At 45.2% G+C, this 23,876-nt stretch overlaps 1 protein-coding gene across 4 annotated transcripts in view; it reads left to right on the top strand.

The window, feature by feature from the left end:
- Positions 1 to 23,876, top strand: part of SPECC1 (sperm antigen with calponin homology and coiled-coil domains 1) — a 276,684-nt gene that overhangs the window by 77,056 nt on the left and 175,752 nt on the right. For all 4 annotated transcript variants that reach the window (XM_064583462.1, XM_064583453.1, XM_064583454.1 and 1 more), the window contains exons 2-3: positions 7,510 to 7,680; positions 17,080 to 17,215. In XM_064583462.1, coding sequence (XP_064439532.1) covers positions 7,534 to 7,680; positions 17,080 to 17,215 — 283 coding nt within the window. In that variant the 5' untranslated portion in view covers positions 7,510 to 7,533. The remainder of the gene's footprint in view (positions 1 to 7,509; positions 7,681 to 17,079; positions 17,216 to 23,876) is intronic.

The following is a 23,876-nucleotide window of genomic DNA, read 5'->3' as shown; positions in this document are numbered from 1 at the left end:
TTTGATGTGAAGTCACATTATAGGTAAGGAAATAACTACTAATTAGTGGCCATCTACTGCTTGGGATGTTGCCTTCTTGGTTCAGCTTTGGAGACAGCAGGATGGCCCCGGGCAGTGATTCTGAGCTCTTGCTGGTCTTAATATAGCTCCCAGATTATAGCCTCTTTCTCGGGTCTGCATTTCATATTCAGTGACCCAACTCCTCTGTTTCATATCCCAGATTACACCCCATTTGCTATGGATCTCTGCCTTGTGGCAGCATTTCATGGTTTCTACAAGTTCTTACTTCATTTTTGAAGGGGGTTGTTTGTTTGTTTGTTTTTCGGGTTTGAGATGGTGTGGTTAGTGATGTACAAATGTTCTTTTCTGTTTAGATTTTGTTTTATCACTTCTTGTTTCTTGTTTCCTTTAAATGACTTCTGCTGATGAGATAAATTTTAGTTTGCCATTTTTCTTCTGATATCGAGTGGAGATCTGTTCTTTTCCTTATTTACCGGGAAGGAATCTAAGGCGAATGGGATGAGTTCTCATCTCAAGACCACAGGAAATAATAAACTTGGAAGCATTTCCCGTGGCCTCCAGCTGAAGCCTGGGATTCCCTCGGCTGCTCCCAAAACAGAGTCTCAGCATTAACATTCCAGTGTTGGGTGGGAAACGAACCAGGTGCCTGTCTAAGAACTAGCATCCGAGAACTCTGGTTCTTCCTCTAGATCTGAGTTTCTCAACCTTGACTGCTGACATTTAGGCTAGACACTTCATTATTGGGGCCACCCTTTGGATTGTAGGATGTCTGGCAGCATCTCTAGGTCTACCCAGTAGCACACCCCAAGTTGTGACAACCAACACTGTGTCCACACACTGCCAAAGGCCCCCGGTGGCAGAACCACCCAGCCCAGTTTGCGACCTACGCAAGAGCAGGAGGAGGTCAAGAGCAAACTTAGCACATGCTCTGAAAAGCTCAAGCTAGGTATTTTCAGCATGTTCACTTATGTTCTGTTTCCTGCCGAGTCCCCTGGTGATTGAGCTATGTGAACATTCATATTTTGTTAGTTCTCAGACTTGAATGCCTTAGCTTTCCGCTTCCTAGTGCTTATTGTACTTGTAGTCAAGACCTCAGTGCCTCTCCCACTCTCAGACCCTCATTATTTCACGATCGTCCAGAATGGGTTCCCCGTCGCCCTTCTGTTCTCTTGCCTTAAAAAGGTCATAAGTCTGAGGCCCCCCGAACAACTCTTCCAATACAGGTTCCGAGGGCAGCGATGAAGGAGCAAAGGAACATGATTCGAGGAGGCAAGAGACATGTGCATGGGCTCTGATGTTCCCCCAGGACCAGACACCTAATCATATTCCTAAAATAGCTGTTACCACTGCCCTCCCTCCTCCCCTCCCTCCCTCTCTCTCATTTCTTTTCTACTTTATGCCATATAATTTATGAGTTACGGTTTAAATATAAGTCTTACTCTCTTCTGGAAAGAAAAGAAGCTTGGTAAGAAAATAAAATGTTTGGACTGCCTTTGCTGCATCCCAAAGATTTTGAATAGCTGTGTTTTCATTTTCATTGGTTTCCATGAATTTTTTTAATTCTTCTTTAATTTCCTGGTTGACCATTCATTCTTTAGTAGGATGCTCTTTAGCCTCCGTGTATTTGAGTTCTTTCTGACTTTCCTCTTGTGACTGAGTTCTAGTTTCAAAGCAATGTGGTCTGAAAATAGGCAGGGAATGATCCCAATCTTTTGGTACCGGTTGAGACCTGATTTGGGACCTAGGATGTGATCTATTCTGGGGAATGTTCCATGGGCACTAGAGAAGAATATGTATTCTGTTGCTTTGGGATAGAATGTTCTGAATATATCTGTGAAGTCCATTTGGTCCAGTGTGTTATTTAAAGTCTTTATTTCCTTGTTGATCTTTTGCTTAGATGATCTGTCCATTTCAGTGAGGGGGGTGTTAAAGTCCCCCACTACTACTGTATTGTTGTTGATGTGTTTCTTTGCTTTTGTTATTAATTGCCTTATATAATTGGCTGCTCCCATGTTAGGGGCATAGATATTTACCATTGTTAGATCTTCTTGTTGGATAGACCCTTTAAGTAGGATATAGTGTCCTTCCTCATCTCTTATTACAGTCTTTGGTTTAAAATCTAATTTGTCTGATATAAGGATTGCCACCCCAGCTTTCTTTTGGTGTCCATTAGCCTGGTAAATGTTTTCCACCCCTCCACTTTCAATCTGGGGGTGCCTTTGGGTCTAAAATGAGTCTCTTGCAGACAGCATATCGATGGGTCTTGTTTTTTTATCCAATCTGATAGCCTGTGTCTTTTGATTGGGGCACTTAGCCCATTTACATTCAGGGTAACTATTGAAAGATATGAATTTAGTGCCACTGTATTTCTGTAAGGTGACTGTTACTGTATATTGTCTGTGTTCCTTTCTGGTCTATGTTGCTTTTAGGCTCTCTCTTTGCTTAGAGGACCCGTTTCAATATTTCTTGTAGGGCTGGTTTCGTGTTTGCAAATTCCTTTAGTTTTTGTTTGTCCTGGAAGCTTTTTATCTCTCCTTCTATTTTCTTTTTTCTTTTTTTTTTTTTAAAGATTTTTTTTATTTATTTGACAGAGAGAGACACAGCGAGAGAGGGAACACAAGCAGGGGGAGTGGGAGAGGGAGGAGCAGGCTCCCCGCTGAGCAGAGAGCCCGATGCGGGGCTCGATCCGAGGACCCTGGGATCATGACCTGAGCCGAAGGCAGACGCTTAACGACTGAGCCATCCAGGGGCCCCATCTCCTATTTTCAATGGCAGCCTAGCTTGATATAGTATTCTTGGCTGCATTTTTTTTTAAGATTTTATTTTTATTTATTTATTTGAGAGAGAGAGTACAAGCTGGGGAGAGAGGCAGAGGGAGAGAGAGAAGCAGGCTCCCCACTGAGCAGGGAGCCTGATGTGGGGCTCGATCCCAGGACCCTGGGATCATGACCTGAGCTGAAGGCAGACACTTAACCGATTGAACCACCCAGGTGCCCCTAGGCTGTGTATTTTTTTCATTTAGTGCTCTGAATATATCTTGATATTTGCAATGACGTGTATGGAACTGGAGGGTGTTATGCTGAGTGAAATAAGTCAATCAGAGAAAGACATGTATCATATGACCTCACTGATATGAGGAATTCTTAATCTCAGGAAACAAACTGAGGGTTGCTGGAGTGGTGGAGGGTGGGAGGGATGGGGTGGCTGGGTGATAGATACTGGGGAGGTTATGTGCTCTGCTAAGCGCTGTGAATTGTGCAAGACTGTTGAATCACAGATCTGTACCTCTGAAACAAATAATACAATATATGTTAAAAAAAAAAAGAAAAAGAAGATAGCAGGAAGGGAAGAATGAAGGGGGGAAATCAGAGGGGGAGATGAACCATGAGAGACTACGGACTCTGAAAAACAAACTGAGGGTTCTAGAGGGGAGGGGGGTGGGAGGATGGGTTAGCCTGGTGATGGGTATTGAGGAGGGCACGTTCTACATGGAGCACTGGGTGTTATGCACAAACAATGAATCATGGAACACTACATGAAAAACTAATGATGTCATGTATGGTGATTAACATAACATAATAATAAAAAAAGAATATAGTCAGTGGTATTTTGATAATGTGTAATAATTTAATAATGGTAATTTAATGAAATTGTGTATAGAGTTGTCAAATCACTCTGCTGTACACCTAAAACTAATGTAACAGTGTGTCGAATATACCTCAATAAAAAAAACTAAGAAATAAAAAATAAAATAAAATGTTCAGAAAATTTTAAAAAGATACCCCTGGGAAGGCCCTCTTCCCGCCCATGCGGGGGTGGGTTCCTAGATCTAGTTGTAATTCCTTCATCAACTTGATCCTTTGAGATGGTTTAGAAGGATTTGCAGAAATCAAGGAATTAACAATACAAATCTTTTTTTTTTTTTTTAATTTCTTGTACTTGGCCAGAGCCCATCTATTTATTTTCTGTTACTAACTCACATCCATAAGGAAATTATTATTCACCCAGTATTCACACCTGTGTCCTCAGTAGCTTGGCTATATTAAGGTTGGGGCCGATTCTCAGGATGGGAATGTGTCCGCTCTCAGTGTTTATTTTCCTCTCTACTCACCCTCTTTCATGTTTCCGCAAGAAAATAGGCTGCTCTGTTTACAGGAGGAGCCCTTTCCTTAAATCGGGTATGTCTGGCTCCTGCCACTGAAATTGGTCTAATGGGTCCATTGCTGTGTATTGTTGAGATTATGAAGCGGAGCGGCCCTCCAGCGAACACAATGAACGGTGTTTGTAGGAAAGTCAGCTGATACCGGTTGAGTGCCTTTTATGTGCCTGGCCCTCGGTATCCATGTTTTCTTTCCATCAGCACTAATAACTCCACTTTATTGGGGGAAGATGTTGAGAATCATGATGTTGGAAAAGCATACCCGAGTTCACACAGCAAACAGTGATGCTGCGTTTGGACCAGGAGCGTTGGATCCAAAAGCCTTCCTGCTCTCCCAGGGGAGCAAAGACGAGTCACAGAGGCCTTATCCATCCCTGGTGTGTAAGGGCCGATGAAAGCTGGGTTTGAATCTTGGCTCCATCATAAACTCTGTGATTTGGGCAAGTCGCTTAACCCTCCTGAGCCAAAGTTTCCCCATCAGTAAAGTGGGGGTGATACTTACCTCCTAGGGTTATGGTGAGGATTTACCCATGAGGAGCTCTTAGCAGACTTACTCTCACACACTGTAACGACCTGGTTCCCTGTGTCCGAAGTGGGGTGCACGAAAGTCTGCAGCAATCTGGGAGTGGAGCCTATGGGCACCTGCTCCCCTTCCGGCAGGAGGCCTTCCTGGAAGTGGGTAGAGGGCTGGGCCAAAGCCGGCCAAGCACTGCCGAAGGACAGCTCTGAGCGTAAACCTTTCTGGTCTGTTCCAGAAGAGCCCAGAGCCGGGTATGGGCAGAGCAAGGGAAAAGAGGCAGTCTCCAGACAACTTGGAGAACACTGGGAAGACACTGGTAGGGGCTGGAGGTGAGGGCTGGGGCGAGGTTTAGTAATGTCCTAAGCCATGAGAAGGGGGAGCAGGGTGCAAAGCTAGTGTTGGGTCTGACTGGAGCGTTTTCCTCACACACCAGCTCTCATCCTCTTATCCATCCCTGGGAAGCTGCACTGATCCTGTGGAGCCCGATACTGCTCCAGGCGTCCCATCCCTACCTATAGGGTTCTCTTCCGGGTGCACATGAGTGGGACATTAATTATCGCATTTCTGTATATTTCGAATTTGGAAAGAAGGTGGCATTTGAAGGGAAGATTCTGGCTGGTGGATGGGTCCAAAATAGAAGGCTTGGTCTGGGAAAAATGATGGGAAAAAAAGAGTGGAGGGAGCCAAGAAAGGATAGCATGGCAAACAGGAGGGGTGCAGATGAGACACGCTCTCTGGTAATAATTTGATTGGGTTCAGAAGTTTCTAGGAGGAATGATGCAAGTGAAGTAAGCCTGAGAATTTTGCCTCAGAGCAAGTAACTCATCAGTCTTTGAAAAAAGGCTGAACATTTTCCAGGTGCACTGCCCAGAAGATTTGTTGGCCAGATTTGTTGCCAGAGATTAAGAGAGGAGTTCAGATCTTGAGTTTTGACCAAGAATCACCTTGGTCTTGGGCAGAATCACCTTATGTTTTCATAAAGTAAGCCCTGTAATAGTCATTTCAAACCAGTTATAATCATAACGTATAGGGATGCCTTGATTAAACAGATATTTTATTTGAGTCATCTTCATAAAGACAGACTGACATGTTCCAGGCTGGTTCTGTAGTAACTGGTAAAAGTAATCAGTCATGCTCTTCAAGAATTACTCAGGCCATGTCGGCTCATTTCTGTTGAGAGTCCCAATAAGATGAGTTACTGTGTAGTTGCCAATCTAGGAATGCTCTCGTTGTTGCCGTGGAAACCAGCATTAAGCATCGCAGGACAAGAAAGAAAAGAAAAATAATTGGTGCTAAACCTCAGTAAAATACACAAGCAGTACTACGGAATTAAAAAAAAAAAATCATCACGATATCCGGCACCAAGCTGAGCCTAATCAGGTTCAGCACTAAATCATAGAACTGAAATCATGGAGACGTTTTCTCAGAAACACTGGCGAGAAAACACGGCAAAGTCTTCACATACCTATCTTCACCTGTAGCTACGTCCCCATAGGGGCAGGTACAGCAGTGATGAGCTGCAGGTGGATTCTTGGACAGGTGTCACCGCCATGGAATCACTGGAAGTAGGAAGAGGAGCTGGCTCGTCCTGGCTGAGAAGCGCCGTCAGTTGGGGATGGTGTCTTCCAGCCAGGAACAGAAGAGGTCACAGCCTGAGCTAGGCTGGGGAGGCAGCCTATTGTTTTTCCGATAGGTGCCTGGTGCCATCTACCCGGATGCGGGGAGGCTCTGGAGAGGGGGCCCAGAGCCGCTTGGCACCAGCTAGGATCCCTCCCTCGGGGACAGTTCATTAGACTTCCAGGTTCTATGAGCGTGGCCCCTGGAATTAGCTGTCTGTCACCTACTGGTGTTTTTTTTAAAGTGCATTTTTCTGGTTTGTTTCTTTGAAGGGATGCTGCATTACCTGGGGTTTTGGTATTCTGTGCACACCCTTGGTCACTGGAATACACAATGGCAGGGGCAGGGCTGGAGCTGAATGAGCCCCTAGAGAGCATTTACTCCTGTGTTGTTGCGCTATTGATAGAAGAAAACGGCTCGGACAGGCCCGGAGAGGGCAGGCCACTCCTCACTCGGGAATGAGAACCCTGACTGCTGATGGCAAGCCTCAGGCTGCCTTCCACACCTCTGGCTGCAGGCTGTCCCCTCCGGCCTTTAACTGCAGCCTGCTCCTTAGCACAGATTTCTTTCATAAAACAGTTTAGTTTGGGGGGTGCTTAACTCTGCCATACAATGTCAGGTCCGGCCAATTAAAATATGCTCCATTCATTTTTAAATGATACCCATTTTTGCTTGAAAGAAGGAAAAAGCTATGCTTCTGTGAAATCCGATTTTCAAGTAATTCATTTAGATCCTTTTGAAAATTAGGTAGGTTGTGCCCTTGTCAACCCCGAAGCTGCAAGGCTTATGGACACAGAATGTCTTGACTCAAGCTGCCCTGTTTTAAGGGGATATGTATTTAGCATATGGCCATATAGTATAATAGCAGAGCATGATAATAGTATGTATTATACCATATACTAATACAGTTATACCCTGAATAAGAAGGAGCCGACATTTGGCTGAAAAGTAATGTCAGAGCATCAATTATATCGCAGGTAAGTTTCACTAGTTTGGTAAAAGCTGACATGAATTGTACAAAGTAGCCTTCACGTGAAGGTGTCAGCTCCAGAGAATACTCACCATGCAGCCCAAAGACAAACCTTCGATCTCTGTGATAACCGTGGGAACGTGGAGATGGGGGGAGAGCTCTGTGATGTTGCTCAGCATGTTCGAGTTGTGGACACATGTTTCTCTTTTCCGTCTTGTGCAGAAAGACGGACTCACTAGGACAAACATGAGGAGCGCAGCCAAACCCTGGAATCCGGTCATCAAAGCGGGCGGCCATGGGACAGACCGTGCACGGCCCCTCCCTGCGGCCCCTTCAGGCATGAAGAGTTCGAAATCTTCCACCTCGCTGGCTTTTGAGTCCCGGCTCAGCAAGGTACAGACCGAAACACCCAGCACATGGCTGCTGGGTGCCCCCGGGAGCCCCAGGCGGGAGGACTGAAGAGGGCGGCAAGCAAGACTAGCAGCCTGTCGAGGTCAGGGAGGAGGCTCCCCGGAGGGTCCCAGGAGAACCAGCCCATCCTGACCCAGAGGAACAGAGCAAGGGCGGGGAGCAGGGGTGCTCTGGGCCTGAGAAAGGAAATGTGCAACATGCTTAACAGAGAAACTAGGATTCCCCTGCCCTGAATGATGTGGACTCTCCGGTTAGAGTTTTGCCCCCAGCACCCTAGCAGATGGGGGTCCAGATCACCAGTGATCGCCTCAATCCTGATCATGGAGTTGTCAATTCTCCATCTTGTCTTACTTGCCTGTCAGTAGCGTTAACATGATTGATTACGCCCTCCGTCTAGGAGTACCTTCTCTCCGTTGTCTCCTCCCTCCCTGGCGGCACCTCGGGGTCTCCGCTGCTGGCTCCTGCTCATCCTCTGGGTTTCTAATGTCAGGTGGACCCAGGGTGCAGTTTGGGGAGGTCTCACCTCGTTTCTAGCTGCTGTGTCACCCCCAAAGCCTCCCTTACTATCCTGAGATGAGATTCAGAGATCATATAACCTGCCTACACACGTACTCTTGAAAAATCAATGTAACATCCTAACTATAAAAGAAAAAGAAGAGGCAATCCGTGTTTAATTAAATAATCTGTATTTGCCTCTGCATGTGCTTGAGCGTGACTGCTGATAGACCTAAGTTGCTCCAAGGAGCACAAGGATGGGGCAGCTGTGTAGGAAGTACATTGTTTTTCCATGTAAAACCGAGGGATGCTCAAGGCTCAGATAATGACAAAAAGGTGCTCCCGCTCTGTGAATGTCTGCAGAACATGTGAGAGTTCTGTGGGATACGGGACAACGTCTGAGTTCCCCATCCTCCCACCCATTAAATACAAGTAGCACCTCCAATCAGGGGGATGACTAAACGTGGCCCACCCCGCCCAATTTCCAACAGGCTCCCTAAGTGAGGGTCAGCACTGGCCGAGTTGAGAAAAGTTGTTCTAGGTGTTAGTGTCTGTTCTCGTGAATTTTAATACTATAGTTGACACTTGAACATGGGTTTGAATTGCATATTTTCTACAGTACAGTACTGTAAGTGTATTTTCTTAACATTTTCTTCTCTCTAGCTTACTTTACTATAGGAATACAGTATGTAATACAGATCACATACAAACTAGGTGTTAATCGACTGTTTACGTTACCTGTAAGCCTTCTGGTCAGTAGTAGGCTATGAATAAAGTTTTGGGGGAGTCAATAGTCATACATGATTTTTGACTGCATTTTTGACCCCTAACCCCTGTGCTGTTCAAGGGTCGACTGTACGCGTGGAGGACATACGAATTTGCATCTCCATCCAGGAACCCTCCAGCTGCTTTTGTGACATCACCACTTAGATGTCTAAAAGGCACCCACACGGGCGCCTGGGTGGCTCAGTTGGTTAAGCGACTGCCTTCGGCTCAGGTCATGATCCTGGAGTCCCAGGATCGAGTCCCGCCTCAGGCTCCCTGCTTGACAGGGAGTCTGCTTCTCCCTCTGACCCTCCTCCCTCTCATGCTCTCTGTCTCTCATTCTCTCTCTCAAATAAATAAATAAAATCTTTAAAAATTAAAAAATAAATAAATAAAAGGCACCTACAGGGACGCCTGGGCGGCTCAGTTGGTTAAGCGTCCGACTCTTGGTTTTGGCTCAGGTCATGATCTTGGGGTCGTGGGATCAAGTCCCGTGTCAGGCTCTGTGCCCAGCATAGAATCTGCTTGAGATTCTCTCTCCCTTACGCGTCCTATTGCTCGCTCTCTCTCTCTCTCTTTCTAAAATTAATAAATAAATCTTTAAAAAAATAAGAGTAAGTAAAAGGCTCCTAGAATGTAACATGTCCAAAACAGACTCCTTCCCCTCCACCTCCTGCGCCCCCGTGAATCTTCCCCTTTGAGCAACTTCATCCTCTTAGTGGTTCAGGCCTTTCAGCATCTGGGGCCCTGCTTTCCTCACATGCCACAGGCCATCAGCAAAATGCCATCCCTTCTGCCTTCAAAATCGACGTCAAGCCAACTGCCTCTGCCTCCCTTGGGACCCCCTGGCTCATGCCACCACCTTCCTTGCACGGCCTTCCTCAACCATCCCTGTGCTTTTGTCTTTGCACCCCACATTCTGTTCTCAGCGGAAACCAGAGTGGTCCTTTCAACACATATGTTTTCATCACGTCTCGGGGCTCCCCATTTCACTCGGGCTGAAAAGCAAAGTCCTTGATATAGCCAGTGATGCCCTGGAGATCCCATTCCCTCTCAGATGTCCTTGCCCTCCCCTCTGCTCTACCTCCCTCCTTCCGGGCTCCAGCCATATGCTCTCCTGGTGCCCAGCGGCACTGCCCCTCCATGAGCTAGACGCACCCCTGCAGTAGCCTGTTTGCGGCTCCTCTGCCTGGAGCATTCCTCCCCCCGCCCCCAGCCCTGCACCTCTGCCAGTTCTTCTTTAAGTCTATGCTCAAATGTCACCTTATCAGATATCACCCCTGATCACTCACTGGAAAGTGCCCCTTGGGCCCCCATACACCCTCCTCGCCCTGCCTCATCTTCCTTCTTAGCTCTTACTCCCATTGCACACACCTGCTTGGGCAGCATCTGTCTCGCAACGAATAGAACAGGAGCCCCATGAGGGCAGGGACTGTGTGCTCTTTTGTTTCTTGCACAGCTCTGTCCCTCACACTTAGAAAAGCACCTGTTCCCTGGCGGGCACTCCATATTTATCAAATGCCCAAGGACACCGGCTCTTCTGCGAGTGGCAGTATGATGAGATGCTGGAATAAGGAGGAGCACAGTCTTGGGGTGGGTCAGACCAGGCTGAGTTGGGATCCTGCCTCGACCACTTCCTAGCTGTGAAACCTCAGGCAAGCTATGTAGTTGTCCTGAGTTCTGAGATGAAGATAATACCTTATTTGCCGCGAGGAGTAAATGTGGACAAAATGTCCTACCCATAATTTTGTTTATCATTCTATTACCCTGGACTTGCCCATTATTTCCATGGTTTTTATTTTTATTATCTTTGACCCATAGCACATTTGGGAGACTTTTTTTTTTTTTTAAGATTTTATTTATTTATTTGAGAGAGAGAGAGAGCACAAGCAGGGGGAGCAGCAGAGGGAGAGGGAGAAGAAGCAGACTCCTTGCTGAGCAGGGAGCCCGACGCGGGACTCCATCCCAGGACCCTGGGACCATGACCTGAGCCGAAGGCAGACGCTTAACCAACTGAGCCACCTGGGCGCCTCAGGGAGACATTTTTAATATAGATTTTAAATTAATACATATACTTCAGACCATCAGAGCTTCTGGAATCTATCAAAATGTTTTTTTAAGCAGTGTTTAATAAAAAAGATCTGAAGCTCAGGTGGGTTTCCTAAGGACAATGAAATGCTGGCTGCTTCTGCCCGATAGGTAAATGTTTTTGGAAACTTGTTCCACGGGGAAAATGTCAGGGGAAAAGCAAATATCCATGTTGTCATCTCTGATGCTTGGGGTCTCCAGGACATACTCTATAAAAGAGAAAGCGTTCGAGGGAAGGGGTAGCAGAAGGAGCCGTATCAAGCCTGTGCCTTTCTAGCCCTCGTCGTGTTTCTGCGTTTTGACCATTCTCCCCTTCCCACCTCCAGCCGTGAGTAAAGGATCTGTTTCCCTCCGTAGTTTACTATGGAAATGGCAAGCGCACAGAGACGTTGAGTGACAGCGTGACACCCATGCACCAGCCACCTGGATGCTACAGTTGCCATCTTTACTGTATTTGTTTTATAGTAAGTGGATACATATGGGATGGATAGATATATTTGAGCTAGTCACAAATAGGAAAACTGAAACAAAGCCACCAAAGTGAGATGAAATGCCCTACTTTGAATACTGGCCCCAGCTGCAGGAGCAGTGTAAGAACCGGGTGAGGGGCGAGGAGCCCAGGTGGTCCGGAGGATGTTGCTGTAGGTCTTTCGTGGGCTGCTCAAGCCCAGTGCAGGAAAGGAAAGCCCTGGGTGCTCGGATGCGGACAGGCCACTTCATTCTGGCCATTAATAAGGCCCATGTCTACGAGTCAGGACCCCCTTCGTTGCAAATGGCGAAGCATTGGCTTGAGGAGCTTCAGCAGAAAAGAAGTGGATTGAGCAGATCCTAGGCTCCCATGTCACTGGGGGTAGAACAGAGGTACAAGACTGGAGCTCAGAGAGGCCGGCACCAGGGACCAGAACATGCCAGAACACTTTCTCTGCCGCTCATCTCTGTTCCTTTGCCTCCTGACGTCTGTTCTCCTGCGGCTTGTATTACAAAGCATGGCTGCCAGCAAGCCCGCGCACCCCACATCCCTTGGAAGACCTGGCTGCTTTGCTTACTTCCAATTACCTCTTTTGCTTACTTCTGATTTGTTTAAAAAAAAAAAAAAAGTCAAACAACAAGCAATAAACTGGGAAAGGTCTCTGCTTGGCTAAGCATGAGTCATATACTGACCCTGGCCAATCTCCTGTGGCCAGGGGGGCCAGAGGCCCCCCCCCTCGGAAAGCAGGGCAGTTTAGGCATGTTCTGCATGACGCTTGGGGACCCAGCCCGTCTTATGTAATCATTCTCCGGGAGTCTCCCTACCTGTGCTGCCTGATACACCAGCCACTGGCCAGGGGTGGCAGTTGAGCCCTTGAAATGTCAAAATTAAATGTGCCTTGGGGCACCTGGGTGGCTCAGGTCATGATCCTGGGATCCTGGGATCCAGCCCCGCATCGGGCTCCCTACTCAGCAGGAAGCCTGCTTCTCCCTCTCCCACTCCCCCTGCTGTGTTCCCTCTCTTCCTGTGTCTCTCTCTGTCAAATAAATAAATAAAAATCTTAAAAAAAAAAAAATTAAATGTGCCTTAAGTGTGAAATACACACCCGATTGTGATGAGTCAATGCCAAAAAAATGTAAAATGCCTCATTCATATATTTTACACTGATAATATTTTGAATGTGTTGGGTTAAGAAAATATATTTTTTTATTTAAATGTTTTATTGAAAATTTAATATTTACAATTACTGTTTGTATTTTTCTCTTGTAATTTTAATTTTAAAACTTAAAAATTTTTTTATTAACATATAATGTTTGTTTCAGGGGTACAGGTCCGTGATTCAGCAGTCTTACACAATTCACAGCGCTCACCATAGCACATACTCTCCCCAGTGTCCATCACCCAGCCACCCCATCCCTCCCACATCCCTCCACTCCAGCAACCCTCAGTTTGTTTCCTGAGATTAAGAGTCTCTTACGGTTTGTCTCCCTCTCTGGTTTCATCTTGTTTCATTTTTCCCTCCCTTCCCCTATGATCGTCTGTCTTGTTTCTCAAATTCCTCATATCAGTGAGATCATATGATACTTTTCTTTTTTTTTTTTTTAAGATTTTATTTATTGAGAGAGAGAGAATGAGAGACAGAGAGCATGAGAGGGAGGAGGGTCAGAGGGAGAAGCAGACTCCCCGCCGAGCAGGGAGCCCGATGCGGGACTCGATCCTGGGACTCCAGGATCATGACCTGAGCCGAAGGCAGTCGCTTAACCAACTGAGCCACTTCAGTATGCCAACTGACTTACTTCACTTAGCATAATATCCTCTAGTTCCATCCACGTTGTTGCAAATGGCAGGATTTCGGGGGTTTTTTGATGGCTACATAATATTCCATTGTGTATATATATACCCCACATCTTCTTTATCCATTCATCTGTCGATGGACATCTTGGCTCTTTCCACAGTTTGGCTCTTGTGGACATTGCTGCTGTAAACATTGGGGTGCATGTACTCCTTCGGATCCCTACATTTGTATCTTTAGGGTAAATACCCAGTAGTGCAATTGCTGGGTCATACGGTAGCTCTATTTTCAACTTCTTGAGGAAACTCCATACTGTTTTCCAGAGTGGCTGCACCATAAGAAAATATATTCTTAACGTTAATTTTTGCTTTCCTCTCACTTTGTTAATGGGGCCACTAGACATACGCGGCTGGTGTTATATTTCCATCGACAGTGCTGTGCTAAACCATTGGTTCTCAGAGTGTGGTCCCCAGGTCAGCAGCGGCATCAGCAGCACCAACTGGGAACCAGTTAGAAATGCAGATTCTCAGGCCTTGCTCCAGACTGTGGGAATCCGAAACTTGGGGCTGGCGTGGGGGGCAGATTGGAGGCTGGGGTTCAGGCAGCAGTCTGCATGTTAACAAGCCCTCCAAGGATTCTCATGCGCCCCCGAGTTCCACAGCCACTTCTCCAACCATAACCCGGTTTCTACCTTTGAAGATGGGATTAGGTTTCGTGTGATTTTAGAGAGCTTCAGATTCCACCACTCCCCCATCTTTGCGGAATCCAGAGGAATTTCTTAGTTACATTAATCTGTGAGCTATTTAAACTTTTTCCCTCTGTAAGCTTTCATGTGCAGGTGCTCAGCAGCTTAAATATCAGTGAAAGCATTATTGAAAATGCTTATTAAACATATCAAAGTAACACCAGAAGTGCGTACCTGCCCAGTGATCATCTGTAACAAACCAGAAACCTCAAGCGGTGCCCAAGTCGCATTCAGGGACCAGCAAACAAAGCCCAAAGCGCAGCCGTGAACAGAGACAGAACAAGAATTACTAAGACTCGTAGCTTTCCGTGTCTGACATTGATGTCGCAGCCAAAACAGAGCGATAGAGGAAGAGGTTTGCTGCAGAGGAAAAGAAGGACCAGCTTTTAGTCTGTATGTGCTGCCTCCTGGGGGAGCTTCTGAGCAATAAGTCCTTCGCAGATGGGATTCCTTGTGGAAGGTGCCCCCCCTCCCCCCACCCCGTAAATGCCTTGCTGCCTCCCAAACTCCCCACACTGCGCGGGAAGGAGATAGCCTGCTGCTGGCAATAACACATCTGAGGTGTCCTTCCGCCTGGAAGGGGCAGGATCCCATCTCTTTATAACACAGAGTGGGACCACGAAGGGCTAAGTCTCCCACTGCTTGCTGACTCCGATCTTCTGTGGCTTGGGCCTGTCATCTCACCAAGGACCCAGGACCGGGCTGTTAGGGAAAGGGGGAGTGGGAGGAGCAAGTTCCCCCCTCCTGGGCCACGCCCAGGGGCGGAGCCTGGAGGTGGGTGGAGGCTGTGGGTGGGATTGCAGGAGGCAGTTTCAGTGGGGGGAGGGGGAGGGCCGGGGTTGCACTCTCATTTGTTGGATTCCTCCAATTCTGGTTTGCAGACCGAGCCTTTGCTCTCCTGGCCTTTTGCTGGGGAGTTTGATTATTCCACACTCCGCCTCAGACTTACTGATTTTAGTTCTGTCCGAGAATCAGATAGAGGTCAGCAGAACCAAGTGCATATCATTTGCATTGCTGCGTTAGAAATTTCCCTTAACTGCAACGATTTCCCTTTGTCATTTGACGTGTTGTGCAGGGAATTTTCAAAATCTAAAATCAGAACCGATTTTCTCTGGGGACCCAACGGAGGCATCTGGACATGCTTGTAGGCAGAGCGAGTAAATTTGTTTTTGTTTTTGTTTTTCTATTGAGAAAAAGTTGCTGACATCATGAACTGTTGTCATTTAGTATTAAACACATATTTCACTGGTGACCTGACAGATAATTGGAGAGGCTGGAGAAATTGGGTGCAGGGACCCTTGTTACTCTGAGACAGGAGGTAGAGAAACAGTGATGGGGCCCCTGTAGGAAGGGCAATCGAGTGACTTCGAGGGACTTCTGCCACAACCCAAGTGCCTTGTTTCGTCTTGTTGTTAAACTAGGGGTCTGTACTATTGGCCAGAAAATACAGTTCTGCTCACTTCTAGGGACTGGAAGTGCATGCAAATCATAATTTCGATATTAGCTATTTGTTTTTAAAATGAATAATTTGTTTAAAGACATTGACCAGAATTTCTGGGCTAATATTAAGACTTTTGCCATCTTCCCTCTTTTAGAAAGTGGGCTATGGGGAGTTACTGTTTCATGAGTAGAGAGAGCCTCACTTCGGGCTGATGGAGGTGGATGGTGGTGATGGTTGCACAACCATGGGAATGTATTTAATGCCACTTAAAATGGCAATTTTTATGTATATTTTATCACAATAAAAAATTTTATAAAAGAACAATGGGGAGGAAAGGAAAAAAGCAGACTAGCATTTGCAGGGGTGGAACCAGGGCTTCGCCCAAATTACAACCCACCCCTCATTTTCCTTTTTCATGCTGCTTTCTGCAGATGTCAGATCTTTTCGGGATGGCTCCGGGCATCTGCCTGGCTCCAGCCTTCTAGTACTATGCCTCTTCAGAAATATTCTTGGGGCGCCTGGGTGGCTCAGTCGTTGAGCGTCTGCCTTCGGCTCGGGTCGTGATCCCAGGGTCCTGGGATCGAGCCCCACATCGGGCTCCCTGCTCCGCGGGAAGCCTACTTCTCCCTTTCCCACTCCGCCTGCTTGTGTTCCCTCTCTCGCTGTGTCTCTCTCTGTCAAATAAATAAATAAAATCTTAAAAAAAAAAAATCTTAAAAAAAAAAAAAAGAAAGAAATATTCTTTCCAGAAGACTTACCATGGTTGAGAAAATATATTTGCAGTGTTTCCCATTAACCCTGAATGTAATTTACCACGGCCAGAACTGTGAGCTCATTGAGGGGCTCCCCACTCTTAGACTTTAATTCCTTTCAACAAATGTTTGTTATGCTATTTTTGGGACAGGGAAGAGGTTTCTTCTGCTTTCTTTCTGTCCTCCATTAGCAGTGTTCTTCTGCCTCCTGAAGGTTCCTCTCTTCCCTCTGAACATGTTGTCTGTGTGAGATCATATACAGAGTGCCTGGTGTGGAGCACATGGTACAAATTCAGATCATTTCTATCTTTTCCTTCTACTCCTTCCATATATATGTGCATGTATATATATATATGTACGTATACATATATACATATACATACATATATATACATACATCTCTGTAATTGAGATACGTATTTTTAAGCTGTTTTTTGTTGTCCTTGAATTTTTTGTGCATTACCCTATCTTGCTTTTTGTGCATCTCACAGTTCTTTCTTCATCGGCTCCCATCTTTAAAAAACAAAAACAGGAAAGCAGGTTTTTTTTAAAAAAAAAACTCATTATTTGAAGTGTGACATGATGGGTATTATTCATAATCTTATAATATTCTTTGAAACAGTAATGGAAGATCATACTCGGACCTGTAAATGATAGACACAGGTTTGTCTGGGTTTGCATTTTTCCGCTGCACATGATCGTGCTCCTCCAAGTGCCTTTACTGCATCTTAACCACTGGGCAGGTGGTACCGCTCAGTGTTTTCTTGGTTTATAGCACTCCTTACTGATAATGTATGTTTTCGTCCTCTGTCTTTCCCTCTACCTGTCTCTTAGCTCAAGAGGGCCAGTAGTGAGGACATGCTCAACAAACCAGGAAGTACCACCGCTTCCGGGGTGGCTCGACTGAAAAAGACTTCGACAGCTGAAGCCATCTCTGAGCTTGCTGAGAGCCGCCTGAGGAGCAACCCAGGTAGGAAGGACCCAGGTGGGAAGACCCCAGGTGGGAGGGCCCCAGGTGGGCCCCAGGCAGGAAGACCCCAGGTGGCAAGGACTCAGGCAGGAAGGTCCCAGGCAGGAGGGACCTAAGCAAGCCATTCCTCTTGGCGCTATGAAAAACCTTCCATGATTCCTGCATCCCTCCCCTCATCAGATGTGTGTTACTGGCCCTCACTCTGGGCCCAGATGGGGGTTTAGGCAACAATGTCCCCGCCCACGGGGACGTTACATCTAGTGAGGAGACAGACAAGAAACAAAAGGTAATGAAGAAGACTGTGGCTCCCTCTGTCCATGCAGCAGTCCATCTGTCACCACGTGTGGCTGTACCTTTTGGGCCTGTCTTGGTGTGAGGTGCGTTAGCTGAGTGAATGAAGCCCGCAGGCCTCTCGAAGACATGGGTGTATGACATCCTCCCTGGATCCTCTGGAAAACTGGAAAAACCCTCTGAGTCACTTAGGTGGTGGTGGCCACGGGAACCCGCGAACTTTCTGTTTCCCTGGTTTTCTGAGAATCAGGAAAAAGGTTTTTTAACAATTATATTTGAGTTCAGAGCATGGGAAGCATCAGAAATGTATTTAATTTTCTTTGGGCACACATATATAAGAGAGCTAAGATTTCCATGGTCCAACCGTTATAACGCAGATCTCCGTGCATTGCTAAATTGTCTAAGATGGGAAAATAGCTGAAATATGTCATTATTAATTTATAATGGAGGTTGAACAGTAGTATACTTATGATTTTTGCATTCTGCATAAAATACCACAACCCAGATTAGCTTTCAAAGGTGTATTTTAATTTACTCAGTTTTCAAAAAGTTGAATCTACGAAGAGTATATATGACTTTTTTTGGGGGGGGATGTGAGGGCCTCATATTTCTATACATTGGTTATACTATTTTAAGGACTGGTTTCGTACTAAATACAGACATTTGGTTTTAAAAATACAACAAGTAAAAGTACAACTTCTTTTTATCACACCAGCCTAAACATTAATTCCAAAAGTTAACAAAGCACCGCTAAAAAAAATAACAGAATCCTGTCACTCTCAAATATTGAGGTAAAAATGTGGGATCAAAATATTAGCAAGTGGAAATCAACAAGAAATTAAAAGAATAATAGTGTAGATCACAACCAACTGGATTTATGCTCTCCAAGAATGTGTTAGTATTTGGAAATTTAGGAATATAATCTATTTACAACATTAATAGACCAAAGGAGAACCATTGGTCATCTCCATAGAGATGGAAGACATGTTTGGCAAAATTAGCAATCTTTCAGATTTAAAAACAAACTTTTGGTATACTATAAATGTACGGATACTTCTCTAGTGGGATTAAAATATATGTATCCCAAGCCAAAGCTGGAACTGTCCTCAAGGGTGAAATCCTGGAAGTATTCCCATTAAAGTCAAGAATGATTCAAGATTGCCTCATTACCAGTGCTATCTAAATTTTTCTGCAAGTATTAGCCAAGGTAGTGAGACAGGAGATCTCCAGCTACAGAAATATCAGAAATGAGGAAACAAAATGATGATTTTCTGTAGAGGATAACATTGTACTTGAGAAAAATGCTTAGAATTTCCTGAAAATTGTATCATTAGAAAAAACTTAGAATGTCCTGCAGATCTATTAGATACAATAGGAATTTAGCATGTTGTTGGTTATAGAATTTCAAATATAAATAGCTTTCTTATCAGTAACTGGTTAGAAGAGATAAAAAACACAAGAAATGATCCTCTTTATAAAGGAATGTAAAAGGTAGAATACCTAGGAATAAACTTAGTATTACAAGACCTACATTTTTTATTTTTATTTTTTAAAGATTTCATTTATTTTTTTGACAGAGAAAGACACAGCGAGAGAGGAAACACAAGCAGGGGGAGTGGGAGAGGGAGAAGCAGGCTCCCCTTGGAGCAGGGAGCCCGATGTGAGGCTCAATCCCAGGACCCTGGGATCATGACCTGAGCCGACCTGAGCCAAAGGCAGACGCTTAATGACTGAGCCACTCAGGCGCCCCTAGCCTACACTTTTTTTTTTTAAATCTTAAAACTCTTTTGAAGGACATAAAAGACGTAAATAAGTAGAAGGATACACATGGTTCTTGAATAGGAAGGTCAAATATAATAAAGATTGAATTTAATAAGTATAATATCTTAACTATAATAACATTGTCTAAATTATTCTATAAATTCATTTTCATCCCAATTAAGATATCAGCGGGAATTGACTGGGAGCGCAAACACTGGTAAAATGATACTGGGTTTATCCAAAACAGTGATTCTCAACGGGGGCCTTTTGCCCTCCATTGCTGGTTGTTACCAGCAATGTCTACAGATATTCTTGTCATAATTAGGGGCCTACTGCTGACATCTTGTGGGCAGAGGTCAGGGATGCTGCTAAACATCCTACAACGCATAGGACAGCCCCCACAATAAAGAATTATCCAGGCCAAAATGTTAATAGTGCCTCTGTTGATAAGCCCTGATCTAGAAGACTAAATATTCCAGAATAACCAGAAAATCTCTAAAACACAGTAATCAAGGGACTAAGTTTAAACATTTTGGAACTGGAGAATAGATATGCAATTCAGTGGAACAGTGGAGAAAGTCCAGATTACACCTAGGGTAGTATATATACAGGATAGAATGGGATAAAAGTGGCATTTTATATCAAGCTAGATAATTCATTGGAAAATAAAGACTGATTGGGTCTTTAGGAAAAAATAAAGCTGGATCCTGATCTCATTCCTCTCATCAAAATAAATTCCAAGTGGATGAGAGAGTTCGATCTTAAAAAGCGAAACCATGGACGTGCAAAGAGAAAACCTCAGAGTCAGTTTGTAGTCTTGGCCTTGGAGGGTCCTTTCCAAGTAGGAACAAACACAATAGCCATATAAGAAAAGATGAAAAAAAAATCACATAAATATAAAAACTTGTTTTGTAAAAAACAGAAGTTTTTGCAATACAGGTAGCAAAAGGCGTATTTACACAGAGCTTATATAAATCAATAAGAAAAAGAAAAATGATACAATAAAAAATGGCTAGTTCACATTAAAAAGTAAAGACAGGCACTAGAAAGATGCTAAGTCTCACACAAAGGTAAAGAAATGTGACAAAACAAGAATTGGATATACCATTTCCTCTCATCAATGAGCAAACATTAAAGGCATTTCTGGTGTTATTAAGGGCACAGGGAGCCAGGACCCCACCTATAGTTGATGTACAAGGATAGTTTGGTAATATCTGTCTACATATGAAATATGTATAATCTTCCACCAAGGATCTCCTTGGCATTTAATATTACTGATTTACTTGAAAGAGGATGGCAATACATGTGGACATGCTGCAGCATTATTATAACTGTAAAATACTGGCAATACCTAAGTGTGTATCAGTACGGAGCTGGTTGCATAATGCGATTTTGGTCCAGCGGAATAGTACGCAGCCTCGAAAATGGACACAGTAGATTCGTATGTACCAATAGGGAAAGATCAAAGTACGTTACGAAGTGGGGAGAAGAACATGGTGCCTGTGGTGTGATCTCATTTGCTTTGAATTTTTTTTTTAAGTATACATTAATTTAATATTTGAAATCATAACTTTTTTTTCTGGAGGGATTAAAAATGGTTATCTTTGAGGAGTTACCAGAATTGAAAGTGGTGGGGGGAAAGACTTCATATTAGATCTTTCTATACTGTTTGAAATTTTTTAAACACATACATACAATGCTTTAAAAATTAAAAACAGAGTAAAATACAGGTCATAACTGAAACTTTTTTTTTCTTTTTTTTTTTGCATTAACCGAATCTTCCTCTTCTACTTGCCTTTTGTGGTGTTTATTAACCATTTTGTTGATGAGCTGTTTAATTGTTTGATCACAGCATGTCCTCCCTTTGTTCAGGATTCCAGAGAAAGACTTGGGTTTAATCCTGGCTCCTAAAGTGGGCTCACTCCCACAGCCCCTAGGGCATTAGCATGCTTATTTGTCAAATTAAGGAAATACCTGGATATCTGCTACATGGTGGTGTCCATCAAGACAAAGATCTTGAGTACGTTGTCTGTCCTCATAAATTGTAATGGGCTATCGGCATGCAAGGTAAAATTGTTATTCCTATAGTTTCTATTCGAATTCAGTTTACCCCCTTCTTTATTCCAATGAAATTATGTCCTTTGAATTAATAGAGTTGAATTTGAAAATTACATTTTGTCTCTGGAAATTTATTTTTAAGTGTAGGCAGTCCTCAACAATTTTTTAAATCAGCTTTTGGACAGCTGGTGCTCTTGTGCATTTGTCATGTGTCCCCAGACTGCCTCATTCATGGTGAATCCAGACCCGTGCATCTGCCCATGAGCCAAACTGTGGGGTCTCATGGTGATGATGCCCCTCAGCCAGTGCTTCTGGGCTATAGGTGCTCCCACCCCTGCAATGGCCCAGGAGTGTGAGGTGGTCATTTGAATACTGGATCACATTTTGTTTTTTTTTTACACACGCAAGAAACAGGGAAACAAAAGTGCTCGTACTAGTAATGGGTGCAGGTTTTTAAATCTCACTACCATGGAGACAAAGATGGGAATGATTTAGTGTATTAGAAATGGCACCCCCCCCCCCCATCGGATGCTGGACTTTACCAGACTTCCATCAGTTCTCTCCACGTTGAGCTGTAAAGAAAAAGAATGAAAGAAGGGCCAGACGAGTTTGACTTTGTAACTCCCACGCCCACCCGAAGCTTCCACACCCAACATCCACTCCTACTGATTTTCTAGATCAATATTATCTACCCATCTGTGTTACAGCCCAGATATGTTCTTCTTCCTTTTCTCCCTAAGGTGCCCTTTGTGTATATCTCATCTTACCCTAGGGGAGTAGATTTAGAGAACGGAGTGGTCCCTTGTGTGTAGGTAGACTGCTGCCCTCCCTGCTTACCCCATCTGCGGCTCATCTCCAGGGTCCCAGGAAATGTGCGCACCCACAAAGCTACAAAGGAATCCAGCCACTAGATGGCAGCCTTGCCAAAAGTCAGCCGTGCCCTTCCGCTCTGAGCCCAGATTTTCAGGAACCCTGTAGCTACCAGACTTGAGAAACAATCCTCCTTTTTACTCATTCATTAATTCAACAAATATTTTTGAGTGCCTGCTATGTGCCCAGCACTGTTGTAGGAAAAAGGAATCATCAGTGAGCAGGACAGAGACACCTGTGTTCTTCGAGCCACATAGACAAGATGTGGAAGAGGTGATGAGGTCAGCCAGGTAGAAAGGGGTGACCCATCCAAGAACAGTGAGAGGCTACCGTGGCTTCAGCCCCATGCGCGAGGTGGACAGCAGTGGGAGACCAGGGCAGAAAGGCCAAGGAACAGAAGAGTGACATGATCTGACCTCATTCTGAAGGGAGTGCTTGGCTGCTTGCTGAGCACGGGCGAATGGAGTGGGAGGCCAGACCAGAGGCTGGCAAGGAGGTGGCCTGGGCTGGGTTGTAGCCGTGGAGCTGGGAGCCACAGTTGGCTTCTGGGTATACTTTGAAGGGTAGACTCAACAGCTCTAAACTCTCCTGACGGGTTCTTATTTTTTTTTTTTTAATGATTTGATTTATTTGAGCGAGAGAGCTTGAGCCGGGGGAGCAGCAGAGGGAGAGGGAGAAGCAGAAGCAGACTCCATGCTGAGCAGGGAGCCCGACGCAGGGCTCAATCCCAGGACTCAGGTCACAGCCCGAGCCGAAGGCAGATGCTTAGCTGACTGAGCCACCCAGGCGTTCCTGAATTCCCTTCCCTTTTTAATGCTGAAGACTATTACATCGTATGCATACACCACATTTTGTTTATCCATTCATCCATCAGTGGACATCTGTGTCCTCTTCACCTCGTGGATACTGTGAAGAACGTTACTATGGACATGGGTATGCAAACAGCTGTCTGAGTCCCTGCTCCTGATCCTTTGGGTTTTATACCTCAGAGTAGGGATTGCTGATTCTCCCAGTGGGTTTGAGGTAGATGGAGGGTCAGATTTCTGCTCACAGGTGAGACCTGATGGGTGCCCAAGGGATGACATTGAAGACCAGTCCCTTCTGGAGACAGCACTTGGCCAGAGGGAGGTTCTTAGAGCCACACCGATGAACGTCATAAAAACTGGCGCTGCACAAAAGTATTCATTTAGACGGTTCTGTACATGGCACACGCGGGAATGAAAAGAATGGCATTATTTTAAACTGCTATCAGTGTTTTCTCAACGTCAAGCGAAGGGAGCCAGCTGCACCTTGGCCAAGCTCTGTGTTAATGTTCACAGAATCTCAGACATCTCAGGAGACATTCCAGCATCAAGGCAGGCGCACATCCAAAAAGTCACCGGTGTCCTTGCCCGCCCACGTGCCCATCTGTCTCCCCACCCCCGGCAAATGATGTGGCAGAGGAAAGTGAGCTGCCTCAGACCCAGCGTACCTTAGGCTCCAACCTAAGATGCTTGTCCTCTTTGACGTGAGAAGGCACCAACTCGGGCGCCTGGGTGGCTCAGTTGGTTAAGCGACTGCCTTCGGCTCAGGTCATGATCCTGGAGTCCCGGGGTCGAGTCCCGCATCGGGCTCCCTGCTCTGCAGGGAGTCTGATTCTCCCTCTCCCGCTCCTCCCTCTTGTGCTCTCTCTCTCTCATTC

This window comes from Mirounga angustirostris, unplaced genomic scaffold (genome assembly GCF_029215605.1).
Source record: "Mirounga angustirostris isolate CCGP_5_RB_7025 unplaced genomic scaffold, mMirAng1.0.hap1 SCAF_17, whole genome shotgun sequence".
NCBI lineage: Eukaryota > Metazoa > Chordata > Mammalia > Carnivora > Phocidae > Mirounga > Mirounga angustirostris.
The sequence above is the reverse complement of the archived record's forward strand: the minus strand, read 5'-3'. Positions and strand labels throughout refer to the sequence as shown.